Below are 14,541 nucleotides of genomic sequence, written 5' to 3'. Positions count from 1 at the left end.
ATGCACATACATATGCAAACATGCATGCATGCATACCATATATACATATACATGCAACAAAAATTAAATTAAAAGTAAACAGACCTGAAAATCTAGGGTATGATTATTGCTTTGAGTATTCCTCACTTGCCTTGCCTCGTTCCTTTATCTTTTGTTTCCAGGGATTGGGAATGTGCAAAGGAAATAAATAGCTTGAAATTAATAGGAATCAAAAAATAAGGTAGCAGAGCTGCAAATTTCTAGTACAAAGACTGCATATTATAGGACTCAAGTTAATGGCTTTTATAATCTATATAAAAGTTTATTCTATTTTTTCTAGCCTCAACCAGGAGGCTTTGCCCCTCAAGGAATACTTGACACCAGTGTCTGGATGCATTCTTGTTGTCTTGATTTGGGGGTAATGGTAGCATCTAGTGGGTATATAACTAAGGGTGTGATTCCACTGCCATTTAATAAAACCAACTTGAGAGATGGTGTGATAGGAGAAAAGCTTCACTGACCATGAGGATGTCATCTTGCTGGGGTCATAGGCACAAAAGCTTATACAGGGCTTCTGAGTAATCTAGTTCCAGCATGGCCAGCTGAGTGCCAGAATGGTTGTAAACTCTTGTGTGAACCAACTCTCTGGACCTGGTGTTGCTGATGTCCACAGGTCACCAAGCATCCATGTAAATAGAGATCACTGCTCAGAGGGCTGCATGACTGGTGGTGTTTGGGGTTCTTTTCCTTTATTCTTCTCTTTGGGGAAGATTGATTTCATTGGCCTATTCTTTAGGAAATGAGGCAAATGAGAAACAGTGAAAAGCAGATTGGCTGCTGCCAGAGCACAGATAACCTGTCCATGAGCTTAAGAGGCCAAGAATGCCGTGAGCCACGTTACAGGACCCAGAACATCCACAACAAGATGTCATCTGGCTTTAAAATATCAATAGCGCTAAGCAATATAAACCCTGCTGTGAATAAAAGAACATATGTGGTATTTTTTTCTTGGCACAGTGAAGACTAAGATAAATAGTAATATCTGTTGCTACTTAACTATATTGTTTGCAAGAATATTTGTGTAGATCTCCATTTGCTGTGTATTTGTTTCCAAAGCTAGTCTAAAGAGGCTTCCTCAATGATGAATATTCTCCATCAAAACAAACATTTTCAAGCATTAGTGGCACCCAAAAGCTGAAATGTTCATGCACTGAAACATACTGTTAATGAATATAAATAGACCTAACTTCTGAGCTACAGTATACTGTACAGCCCAGAACACCTGTCTAAGAAATATCATCTAACTTCATGTCTAGGAAACATTGTTCATCTTCATCTTTCTCTTTCTTCAATACATTTTAATATATACTTGGGCTAAGGTGTATTTCCCACTTTCTAAAGATGGTTTACTATCTTTGAAATATTACTGAAATTGATATAAACGTTGCTATTTTAAATCTATAAATAAGTTAATTTTCTCATGAACTTAGATTATGGCTGACCTTTGAAACAGTCTCATCTCAACCCACATAGAAAGGGTTTTTAGTGGATATTCATTGCACAAAATTATGGGTTATTGTATTTTGTTTGTTTGTTTGAGACAGGGTTTCTCTGTGTAATAGCCCTAGCTGTCCTAGAACTCACTTTGTAGATCATACTGGCCTCAAACTCACAGAGATCCACTTGTCTTTGTCTCCTGAATGAGGTTGTTGCAATTTTTTTTCATGCATAAAATGTACTTTGACCATAAGCCCCAATCATCCTATCTTCTCATTCCTATTGGTCCCCTTTCCTCTTCCCAAGTAGTCCCCCTTTTATTTTCATGGCTCACAGATGTATTTTTGTACATAAGAGGAATGTGTGATATTTATCTTTCTGGGTCTGACCTATTTCACTTAGCATGATGGTCTCCAGTTCCATCCATTTTCCAGCAAATGTCACAATTACATTCTTCTTTATAGCTGAATCAAACTCTATTGTGCATATATATTCTTTATTTTTCATGAGTTGGACACCTAGGCTGAGTCTACAAATTTGGTTTTTATAAATAATACCATAAGAAACATGGGTGCACTGGTATCCACAGAGAGTTCTAAAGAGCAAGGAGCAGGTTAACTTTTCTTTTGTCCTGGACAAGTCAGCCACCCCTTCAGTCACCAACTACCTGAAAATAATTTCTCCATACCAAGTAGCCTACAAAAACCATAGTGCTTAATGTTATCAGTGCTTAGGTAGAGAATGATAGCTGCTAGACTGAGCAAGATTATCTTGTTATACTTCTTTTATTTTCTGGAATGTTGACAGAGAACTGTCAAACAACTTTGAGTTTTGAGGACTTAGCTTGAATCTAGTCAGTAGATGATGGATTTGGGAGATCTGTGGTCAGACAGAATGACATGTGGGCTAGTCAGTATTCTACATGTGGAAAGTCTGAAGGAGAGACAGGCTGGTGTTGTTCCAAACACCTTTAGCATTTTGTTCAGCACAATTGGCATGGCAAAATGAGCCAAAAAAGTCCATTCAATGTTACTTTTTGCAATTAGGAAATGTTATATATCTGTTGGTTCAGTTCAATGAAGTACTTGGCTGCATATCGCTACAGTATTGAGTACGTTGGCATGTTTCTAATGAGACTGAATAGCTTCAATTTGAATAGACTTTGTGCCTATAAGCTGTCATAATAAATAACACTAGTCTAGAGTAAATATTAACTCATTATTCTACTTTTATTTCTATCTTTTGCTGGGAATTGAACCCGGGGTCCTGCACATGCTAGGCAAACTCTCTGTCATTGAGCTACATTGCAAACATTATTCCACATTTTTCTTATAGATATCCTGATTTTTTTAACTGTAAATTGTAAAATAACCATAATTTTATGAGCCTAACATAATAATTATATAGCTAGTAAATTTTTTAGGCCTCTTCTATTATTTTAGATGAATTGGAGACTGTTTTCTCTTTTAATCAGCTTTTTAACTTAGCATTTTAAATCTATATTTTTGGTGCTGAATAATTTTCACAACACTCAGATTTAATGATCACCTATTTTTCAGACTGTTGTATTCTAGCTTATTTCTGTCCTTTTGAAATTTTAGGCTATTTCATCTGTTGCCTGCCTGTATGCTTCTTTTGGCTTAATGGTCATTATAAAATAGTGCTATGGTAAATATATAAAAGCATGCTAATGTTTATCATCTTTAGAATGCATTGCTATGCAAAGTGAGCTTTCCACAGGGACAGATTTAGAGGGTGGAGCATTTTACTTCTTCATATTCATTGTGCAGTAGTCTTCTTCCAGTGCACTTGTGAAAAACGGACTTTAAAGCTGACAAAAAAAAGAAAGTCATTTTCTCTCTGTGTAGCACAATTAATTTGATAAATTATGAGACATATCAATGCATTCCTTCTAATATAACAATAAGATGCTAATATAATGTGACACTGGTTGAGAGTGATGACAGAGATCTTTGCTTCCCAAATGCAGAATAAGTTCCCAGACATGAACTTAGAAAGTAAAATATATTATATACTGTTTAGATAACCTCTCCAATCTCTCCAGAAGAAAGATTATAAGACGCTTTAAAAAAGAACCATAAAAGCCACTCTATTTTGTTTTGTTCTGTGTAAATCCACAGAGATAAACATTTGTATCTCTTAGCTATCCTATTTATAAAAAGATATGAACATAGAGCCAGGAAACATTCATGTATCAGGCAATTAGAGCTTCCCTGGGGAGATTGGCTTAGGACATTTTATAGTTTGCATAGTGACAAAATGTCACATGAGCTAAGATTTTTCTCTTAAAAATAAATTCTGTATCCTAATAAATCTGATCATCATGAGCAAAAGGACTCCACACATATAACACACATAAATAAACCGAAACCACAGCATTGGGCTTAGCAGAACCTAGAAAGTCAAGGTTTCTCATTAATCATAAATAGAACTTTAGCTCCTGTTATGTCATTCTTCACTTGAATGGAGATTTGCAGTTGGGAGACAGGATATGGACCACACTAGCCCACACTAATTAAACATTAAGCAGCCCGATCAACTACAGTGAAAACACAACATAAATATTTTAGGGAGCACTGTTTGGGCAGTGTATATCTGAAACACAGCTTTTTAAACTGGACCAATAGTAAGAAATCAAAATCTTCACTCTGTCTGTCTGTCTGTCTGTCTGTCTCTGTCTCTGTCTCTGTCTCTGTCTCTGTCTCTCTCTCTCTCTCTCTCACACACACACACACACACACACACACACACACACTGAATTTAATAACATATGGTATGGATTATTTTTCCTTTACACACAACAATAATACTACCAAGACTGGTAAAATAACCATGTTAGGGCTTTTATTTATCTTTGTCGAAATGGAGAAGTCTCTGGATGGATTGGTGGTCAACAGGACTTTGTTCATAGTGTAAATAAAGCACACTACTAGATAGTTCTTTCCAAAACAATAATGTTTGTACTGGAAACATTTGAAAGATGCTTGGGAAACAACCACCACTTTGGGAATTATCAAGAGAAGATATTTAAAACCTAACAGGCTTTTCTCTACCACCTAGCTGATTGCTTGCTTTCCTCATAGCAGCTGCCAATCTTTTTTTGTTTGTTTTGTTTTGTTGTTGTTGTTCTGAGACAGGGTTTCTCTGCATAGCTTTGGAACCTATCCTGGAACTTGCTTTGTAGACCAGGCTGGCCTCGAACTCACAGAGATCTGCCTATCTCTGCTTTCTGAGTTCTGGGATTAAAGGCATGCACTACTACCACCTGGCCTGCAGCTGCCAATCTTTAAAGACTGCCTCTAGTTTTTATATTCATATACATAGTATGTTATTATGAAACTAGCTCTGCTTTAAAAAAATACAATTCCAGGGGTGTAAACCAATGGTAACCATTCTTCATACCACTGTGTCCTGTTACTCATACGGGCAATGAGAGGGTGTTTCAAATTGCTTGTGCAGGTCTGTTGTGGTGAGTAAATCTCAGGTTGAAGGGTTTCTGTTTTCAGCTAACAGAATTCATAACTTTATTTTTATGAATTACAGGTGGTTTTCATGAGCCTATGCAAAAGCTTTTGGGACTGTGGACTTGTAGCCTTGGATGACATTACCATACAATTGGGAAACTGCCGGGCTCCAGGTAAGAGAACTATTAGTCATTTCAGCTGTGTGTCTCTCTGCTCTATGATGGGCATTTTTAATTTGTCTAAGAACCTCATGCATTTGATCCACGCTATTCTATCCCTTGCTTTTCTTAATACACGCACTCTCACAGAGCTTTGCAGTAGACTCTACAAGTTGGAGATGAGGATTCCAGTGTTTTGTGTGGCTTTGTATGCATGGCTTGGCTCCTTTTCCTCATTGTAAGGAAAGTTACCAATACCTCCCTGAATGTTGGGGACAATGCATATACATTCCCTAGCTTATGAACTGCCTATAAAGAGCACTTCAAAAACAAGTGCCCTCTATCTTAACTAGTATTATTATTAACCTTGCAATTTTGGAGAATGCACATTTTCAAGTAATATTGGTGGCATTGCTATTTCACAAATACTTGTGAGACATATAGCATTTAATTTTTAATGAAGCTGATATGTTCTAAGTCAATAAATGACAGTAAAACAATAGGCCCTACAGCAGCAACAGGGGACATAGCCTTCTGCTGCTGCTTATAGCGGCCTAATCATTATTTGTTGTTTTATTTTTGAGTTCCTTGAAAGTTTTGTACAATATTGTTTTGATCATATTTACCTCCCCAACTCTTCCCAGAACTACTCCTTTTCCCCTATTCTCCTAATTTTGTGGGGTTTAAAAAAAAAACCCTTCAAGACCAATTTGTACTGTCCAAAATTTTCTCAAAAGTGTGCTTCCACTGAAACATGGTCAACCTGTGAAGGGCTACACTCTTAGATAAATCTGGCCCTTCCCTGTCCAGCAGCCATCAATCGTGAGAGATAGGATTGTGTGTCCACCCCCCATCTGCATGCTGGGATTTAGTCTGGCTTGGACTTGCACAGGTTTTGTGTGTGCTGTCACAACTGTTGTTGGTTCATATGTGCAGCTGTCCTGCTATGTCCAGCAGATGTCTTGTTGCAGTCATCTACAGCCGCTGGCTCTTCCACCCTTTGTACCCATGCTTCCACAGTGATCCCTGAGCCTTGGCGTGAGGATGCAGTGGTTCTTCCAAGGACCTCAGCTCAGGCCTCTATACTCAGGAAAGAATTTCCGAATGAATCACAAGCAAAGTTGGAACTTATTAAGAAAAGGTTTTAACACAGATTTAAGTTCCAGTGTCAATACAACAAGATGCTTTGGAAAAGGACAATAGACACCCAAAGCCATGGCTGTGGGGCTTCTCAAGAGAGACTGTTGGTAGTCATATAGATAATTTTGGTGACTTCTGGAGTTACATTGTTCAAAGGATTTCTAAGGACTTTTTTGGAGAAAGAGATAATAAGGTGGTTTCTGATGTGTACTGATAAACATAAAGGCTATTAAGAAGACAAAACCATAGGTCACAGGGTTGAGGGATTCTTTATTATGTTAGTTGCAAGGGGGTTGAGACATACTTTGTCTGCAAACTAAGTTCATACTCTTGTGAGATTCTCAGAACATAACATATTTGCATCTGGAAATGGAGTAAGGTTAAATTTAAGTCACACGCAAGCCTTAAGCAAGGCTCACTGCTATTTTAGCATTATTATTTAAAATAGTTCTAGAATTGTGTCAACTCTTCCATTCTTGGCTAGCTTGAAACTTCAGCCAGACTCCAGAATGAGCTCCCCCAGGCATTTCTTCATAATTTCCCCTTTATTTTTATCTTACTTCAGACTAAGCATTGATGATAGTGAGAAACTAAAGTCATGGTAGCTAGTAGCATGCTAGACATGGCAGGCAATGAGTAAATGCTGCATACCTCAAAGATGCTCAGTATTCTTCTCTTTAACAAATAGCCAAAGTGTAATAACAGTCTGATACTGGAGAATAGTTGAAAATCGTATGTGGGCTGGTGGCCTAGCTCAGCAGCAGACACTTCCACAGCTTACATAGGCCTTACACAGGCTCTGGGTTTATTCCTCCTGCTATAAAATCAATTTAAAGGAAGACACCTTGCTTTCAGACCCCTGGTTTCTGAGTCCTTGGAAGGACAAGAGCAATAAGAATATCCACATTCAAGGCATAGAACAGGGAATGGGGTCTCATTGATTAGAACTGTATATAAAATAAAACACAAGAGGAACATAAAACAAAAGGCTACCATTGAAAATTTTACTATGAATATGGATGGAGAGAGGCAGTGCATCTCCAGTTTTCAGAGCTTTGTAATTCCACTCGCACAAATTCCAAGGTTGGGGGTGTGTCTTGTTCACAGTACCCCAATATTTCAGATCTAGATTTCTGATTCTGTGCCATGATAGGATCCATGATGGAGCACAGATTAGCTGGAGGTATGGCTTGGTAGGCCACCGGTGGGGGTCTGCCTCTCCATAGGCTTGACATATGGCCAGACACCTCTCAGACATGCAAAGTGGGCTGCTAGGATCCATGAGAAAATACATATTCATCGACTGTCTCAGCAGTTGCCACACCTGCTGTTTCCTTGCAGAGAGACTTCCACCTGCACCTGGAGAGTGCACGTTCGATCAAGATGAATGTGCGTTTACACAGGAAAAAAGAAACCGGAGCAGCTGGCACAGGGGGAGAGGAGAAACCCCCACCTCTTACACAGGACCGAAGGGAGATCACACTACTGGGGTAGGTGAGTTATGCCACATGGTGCTGTTTCCTAAGAACATAACATAGCATACGAGCGGTCATTTGCTGCATTTTGAATGTGCAGATTTGTGTCTTGTGACTAGAATGAACTACATGGGATTCTACACACATGAGAGTTTTTTAAATAGGCTTATTGGAAAATCATCTTTTGTGTTTATAATTCTGATTAATGGATATTGTTGTAAAGGTAATTTAGAACTAGGTTTAAAAAACTGAAAGAGGCACAAAAGTAGGAAGAAAGAAGTTAATCAAAATTGGAGCTGAGGCTTAGTATATAAATGTTCAGGCAGATTGGGAGCATATGGAGAAGTTCAGCTCCGTGCTTTCTACAACTGAAACAAAGACAGAAAATTCACCTGTGAATTGTGATTCACTGTATTCTTGGGATAAAGCAGGGGGAGCAGCTAGCTGGAGGTGTAGATAATCAGGTGGCACCTTATCTGTCTCCCCTGACCCCAGACAAGGTCTTGTTCAAGCTGGTCTGAAACTTAGGATCTTCCTGCCTCAGCTTCCTGAGAGTTCCGGGATGTGGATATATGCCACCATGTCTGGCTAAGGAGTATGTTTTCAACATAGAATGTCTAAACTATAATAGGACAAATTCAAGGTTGATGATCCTATTACTACTATATATATATCAGCAAGTTAAAAACAGTCAGTGGTAAAATATGTCCCCATTTAATATATCAGTTAAAGCACAACCTTAAGTTCAAAGAAGGAAAACTGTCCCTGAACTAAACTCACAGAATCCTTGACACTAAGCTTCAGGGTCCTTAAAGAAAAGTCAGGAGGCTATGGTGGGTGATACTGTGCTTACCTTATGACTAACCTCAAGATAAATCTGCGACAAAGTACCATGGATCAACATACAGTGTATGTAAGCTTTCTTCTGAATTAGCCAAACTTGGTAGAACTCAATCATAAATAGCTTTATTTTGCTTTCTATCATTCACTTCAGTTTTATCCTGAAGACTTTTCTCTCCACTCCTTGTTAAATCCCTCAACTCCCAGTTCTGCTGGGGTATTAGAATAGTCTTAATTCAGACATGTTAAAAAGTCTAGTCCAAATAAAAAAACTTCCATTTCTCATTCAATCAAAATGCTTCAGATCTCTTCAGCTTGGCTTTAACTCTTATCTAAAGAAGATAAAGGGGGAGATTGTCTAGTCTTTAATCTTTATTTCATCCCCTACCCTGCCTTCCCTGTTTGTCATCCTCTAGTCAGGGCAGAGAGAGGAAGAATTAAAGGAAAAAAAGTTTTAAATATTTGGTGCTGTTTTAAATTCTCTCTTGGCTATTGGCTGTTCCTTCATTGTGACAAATGTCAGTGCAGGCCAACTGGAACTTCTGCAGCTCACCATTCCTGGCAGTGTCCCCTCTGCCTAACCCTCCGTAACCAGCCCTTTGTACTTGCTGCCTCCATATTAAGGTACACACCTCAATCCAGCCACCCAGGTTTTTCTGAACATTTCTGCTTTGTTTGAAGAGCACTCGGTTCCATCTGCCTTCCCAGAGTGTCCACTGGCCTCAGAAACTAGTGCACTCTCACCTGATGGGTGCCACCCAGTGCCACCGCTGCCCTTTTTCTATGCAGCTTTGGTAGACTCGGGAAGATTGCTTCCTCAGAGAAGGATGTTGTTGAAGAGACTCAGCACTGGCCAAAGGTAGACCAGATGTCCACTTTCAGTATTGAATAGTGATTCTAAAAGAATGATGAGGCCCATTAGGCTCCATCTGAAAATGCATCAGGAAGTTACAGTGATAACCAGAAGCCATATATGATAACACTCTGGCAGCATAAAACAGAAACTGAACTCAGACTCATCTAAGTGGACAAGGAATCCTTCGCTGAACTTTGAAACAGGAAAAGGTCAGTTCAGGCACATTCTGATGCAAGGGATAAACTATATAATCAGGGGACCCTTTTCTCTTTTTAACCTCTCTGTGCTGGGCTTTCTGGATTGGTTCCAGTCTCCAACAGGATATCCTATCATGTAAGAAATTGGCTCCAGCCAAGGCAGCCTCGTGGACTTTCAACACTGAATTTTGCAGAAAGGGATAACTCTGATGAAAATCTCCAAACTACCCCCCCCCCCACACACACACACACTTTTTGAGAAAGGCTATTACTGTGGAGGCCTGGCTGGCCTGAAACTTGCTATTAGACAAGATTGGCCTAAAATTTACAGAGATCCACCTTCCTCTGTCTGCCTCACAAGTGCTGGAATTAAAGGCCTGTGACACCATGCCCAGCCAAACTGAGCCTTATTGACTCTGAATAGCAATGTCATGAGGGCTATAAAACCATTGAATTCCCACAATACTTAATATTGTGACTTGCACAAGATAGATATGCAAAAAACTCTCTATGGAATAAGTGAACAAATCAGTGAATGAATGGATGAATAAATGAAAGCCTTTACTGAAACAAATAAGAATAATTATTATTTAGCAAGACCTCCAATACCTAGCATGGTGGTACACACCTATAATCCCAGCACTCAGGAGGCTGAGTCAGGAATATTACAAATTTAAGGCCAGCCTGGGTCACATAATGAGATCCAGGCCACATTGGGCTATATAGCAAGTCCTGTCTCAAGGCAAAAACACCAAAAACCTCTCTAGAAAAAACAAGATTGTGAGAAGATATTATTTTTAATATCTGGTACAGTAGAGAAGAGCCAATCAATTTAGCTCATCTGTTATAAGATCTCCCCAGCCCCCGGTAAAAGGTTGATAGTTTTTATTCCTTTTATGCAGACATAAAGAAGGCTTCAGTTAGAGGTATGAAAAGATGTTATCAAAGATAAGCATAAGATGACTTCAGGGGGAGGTATTCTGGATAATGAAGACCATGGAATATAGTGATATTTTATTTGTACTAAAATGTGATTTTGATTGTATGTTAATAAATAAAGTTACCTGGGGGTCAGAGCTATTAGAGCCATAGCAAAAGCTGGGTGGTGGTGGTGCACGCCTTTAATCCCAGCACTTGGTAGGCAGAGCTAGGTAGATCTCTGTGTGTTCAAGGATACAGCCAGCATTGGAGACACACGCCTTTAATCTCAATACCAACCATAGAAGACGTAGAGGTCTGTACAGACAGGCAGTGATGAGGCAGTCATGTGGTTGGGTTTACAACCAATGAGAAGGCAGAACAGAAAGTCTATATAAAGACAAAAACACAGGAAGTAGGTCTCTTGGTTGAAGAGGCTAGCTGCAGCAGCCGGGTAAGTCTCTTACCTCTGATCTCTTGGCTTTCTTCTTTGCATTGGTTCTGTGTTTCTTATTTAATAAGACAGTTGGTTACATCTACAATGGAATGCCTTGGACATGGAAGACAGAGAAGAATCAAAGCCATAAACAGTGAAGGTGCCACTCATGGAAAGAGCAAAGGGAAGCCAGGGCTAGAAGAGATCCATGGTTTTGGAGTTGGGATAACCCATCATGTTGCATTCATTGAGTATGGCAATAAGAAAGCTACTTAAATTCTCAGTTTCAGCCTTGACATTTAGAAAATAAGAATACCTTAAACTACTTACTCATTTCCATAGTTTCAAGGAGTGGTCCAAGATCAAGGTGTCCTCGTGGTTGCTTTCCTTTGGCCTCTCTGCCTTGCAAATGGCCATCTTCTTGCTGTGTCTACATATGGTCTTCCCTCTATGCCAACACATCCCTGATGTCTCTTTTCTTATAATACTTGGATTGAATCAGGATCTACCCTAACAATCCTCTTTTAATTCAATTACATCTTTTAAAGCTCAGTCTCTAAATGTAGCCACACTCTGATAGACTGGGGTTAGGTCTTCGTCCTGTGTGTTTTGCAGAGATGTAACTTAACTCATAGCAGACTCCCTCCCAGGAATCAGTGTCATGGGCTAAATATCAAAGGAAATTCTTTCAAGTTAAATGAGTGACAGCCCAGGCCTGCTTCTGCTCCTCACGGCTCTATGCTACAGTCTAGGCTTGTCTGACTCATGGAAAGTGTTCTACTTCCTCCTCACCCATTCAAAACTCTATGAAAACTTATCAAAAACATGTGCAACATATATTAAATAATGCATAATTTTAGTCCTTTACTGACATTACTGGGCTATAGGGACATACGTTAATCAACTTGGGATGGCTTTATTTGAAGATGCTGTAGTTGTGTTTTCTTTGTCTCTTTGAAAATTTAAAGAATGTTTCAGCTGGCTAGGGTGAAACTTCATAGCAAAAGAATGAATGCAATGTTTCTTAGTGAACTCCATACTTATTCTGAGTGAATACTAGATATATTAAATGAAAGTCTCTGGCGCACAGTATAGAGAATGCAGATTTTAAAAAATAAATTATTTACCTGGTTCAATATGAAATTCCAAAAGATTCTCAAGATGCCTTTCAGATTTTTAACTAATAAAATATTTTGGAATCTATCTTTTTATTCCTGTGCATAACAATGCAAGTAAGAAAACAAATTCTACTATACCATGCCCGAGGTACCTATAGATATATATGTAGCATTTGGTTAGGGCTGTCAATTACTTTAATAACCTTTTCATTGTAAAGCTAGGGATCATTTGTTGAACATTTGCCCTGGACAGACTCGATGCCTAGAATATTTATACCCTTCCTATAATCTGTAAAGTAAGTGAAAGGTCCTATTTTTCAGACAGACAAATAAAAGCTTGGAGAAATTAAGTGCCCTTTCAAAGCTACATAGTAGTAACTGGTAGAGCAGAGACTGGATTTCAGGTTCATCTGGTTCCAGTGACCATATTCTTTCCACACTGCCTCACTGGAGTCTCCTAGCCTACGTGACATTAACACATCACACATGACTCATAATGCATGTGGCCATCAGAAATAATCTACAGGTTTCCTGAACTACTTCTAGTGTCGCTAGTCTGGTATTTTGAGTGGAACTCCAGGAGTGCACCCCTGTCTCCTGTTGTCTACCCTCATACATGGAAAGGTAGCTTTCTTGTCTCCCAGTCTTTAATAGTGTGGGCTAAATAAGGCTGAAATATGAGCTCTCAAATCAAAAAGAGAGAAGTATAACCCATTCAAAAACAAAAGCACAAACAAAGACTCTCCTAAAACAACTGACTGGTGTTTTCTACACATTTATTTAATGAGAGGGAGAGGGAGAGAGGGAGGGAGGAAGAGAGAGAGGGAGAGAGAGAGAGGGAGAGAGATCATGTGCATGCACATGCCACAGTGTGAGTGCGGAGGTCAGAGGACAACCTTCTGGAATTTGTTCTCTATCCACCCTGTGGATTCCAGAGACTGACTGAACTCAGGTCATCAGGCTTGGGGAAAACATCTTTACTCTCTCAGCCATCTCACCAGCCCCTAAACAACTAATTGTTCTAGCTACCAGCATCAGAAGCTACATGCATATAAGAATAAAATATCTTAGAAATGGGAGTTACCATTAATATCACACAATCCAGGGTCCCCACTTGATTCATTCCATATCTTCTGAGCAATCAATATTCATTACATACAAAAAATCCAAGTGACTCAAGCTATAAGTAAAGCAATTAAGGTCAAGTTCTAGAGATGATGGGACAATGCAAGGTAGCAGCTCTCCTTGGCAGTCTCTTGAAGGATGAATAAGAGTGGGTCAGGAATGGTAAGGAATATGAACACATGTCAGGATGAAGAAAGAACAGACATGAGATATGCAGCCCTCTCAGCAGTGGGACAGCTTTCAGGAACTCTAAGTTACAATACTGGCCATAGGATTCTCTTAACCAGGAGTCCCATGAAAGTGGAGCCTCAAATGTGACCTTATATGGAGGTTGTACACTTGAAGGTACGAGTCCCCACAGCAGGAGTGGGGAACAAGGTCATATAACAAGGAAATTATCCATCCATAAAACAATGATATATCCTTGACTTGGCCACTACTATGTCCAATTGATTGCTTGAGATAGTGGGAACATCTAATAAGCCATGTTGAATCATGTCTCATGGACAAGGACTAGAGAGTAAAAGGGAAAAGGACATTTTCATTCACTCCCACCCTCACTGGCCTAGATATGTGCCCATCTAGCACTGACTTCCCACTCCTACCTCATTCACATGGGTGCCGAGGAACTCTGCAGAGGCTTAAGCTAAGAGTGACTGAAGACACCTCTACATTGAAGACCAAAAGCCTTGGGCCCAAGATGAGACATCTGCCAAGGTGCTTCTGAATCAGCCCTGTCTTTTAACTTTCTCTGCTTAAAGCCTGTCAGTTTACAGTTGGCAGAACTCCAACAAGGGAGGAAAAAAGAAAGATTGGGTGGGTGCAGGGGGATGCAAACCTGTTTTATAGACAGCTGCATTAGATGATCAGTCAATACATGTCCAATAAATAAAAAGAAAAGCTCAGAAAAGCCACACTATAAATATGTCAAGCTGCTGTGTGTCTGTCAGAATCAATACATCATCTCAGGTTAAATAAAGACAAGCCCTGTGAATGAAGCTCTTCAATTTAGCTGCCGAACGGGTCAAATAATGTCGATTTCCCAGGAATGGAGTATTTGGGAAGTGACCCACCTGTTCTGGCTCAGTGGCTGTGCCCATCTTGCCCTTGGAAGGGCCTTAGCTGTGAAGCTCTTAGTTTATAGTTCTGTCACAGGAAAAGTGCCGATGGGATGAGGCTGAGTAAAAAATGTCACTGTTCTTAGCAAGAGCCAAGCATTTCTCTTGAACAAGCATTCTGGAGCTGGTAGGGCTGTTGGTTAATCATCAGACTACTAATAAAGTTGATTTTGACCAGTTTGTTTTTTCCAGTGTTCTT

At 39.5% G+C, this 14,541-nt stretch overlaps 1 protein-coding gene across 2 annotated transcripts in view; it reads left to right on the top strand.

The window, feature by feature from the left end:
• Mamdc2 (MAM domain containing 2) overlaps nucleotides 1-14,541 on the top strand; it is a 158,218-nt gene that overhangs the window by 120,496 nt on the left and 23,181 nt on the right. The window contains exons 10-11 of one of the 2 annotated variants that reach the window (XM_006985376.4): nucleotides 5,041-5,134; nucleotides 7,601-7,753. In XM_006985376.4, coding sequence (XP_006985438.1) covers nucleotides 5,041-5,134; nucleotides 7,601-7,753 — 247 coding nt within the window. The remainder of the gene's footprint in view (nucleotides 1-5,040; nucleotides 5,135-7,600; nucleotides 7,754-14,541) is intronic. The other variant, XM_016003868.3, reaches the window with a different exon arrangement.

Source organism: Peromyscus maniculatus, chromosome 1, assembly GCF_049852395.1.
Source record: "Peromyscus maniculatus bairdii isolate BWxNUB_F1_BW_parent chromosome 1, HU_Pman_BW_mat_3.1, whole genome shotgun sequence".
NCBI classification, from domain to species: Eukaryota; Metazoa; Chordata; class Mammalia; order Rodentia; family Cricetidae; genus Peromyscus; species Peromyscus maniculatus.
This window is presented reverse-complemented; position numbering and strand designations above follow the sequence as displayed.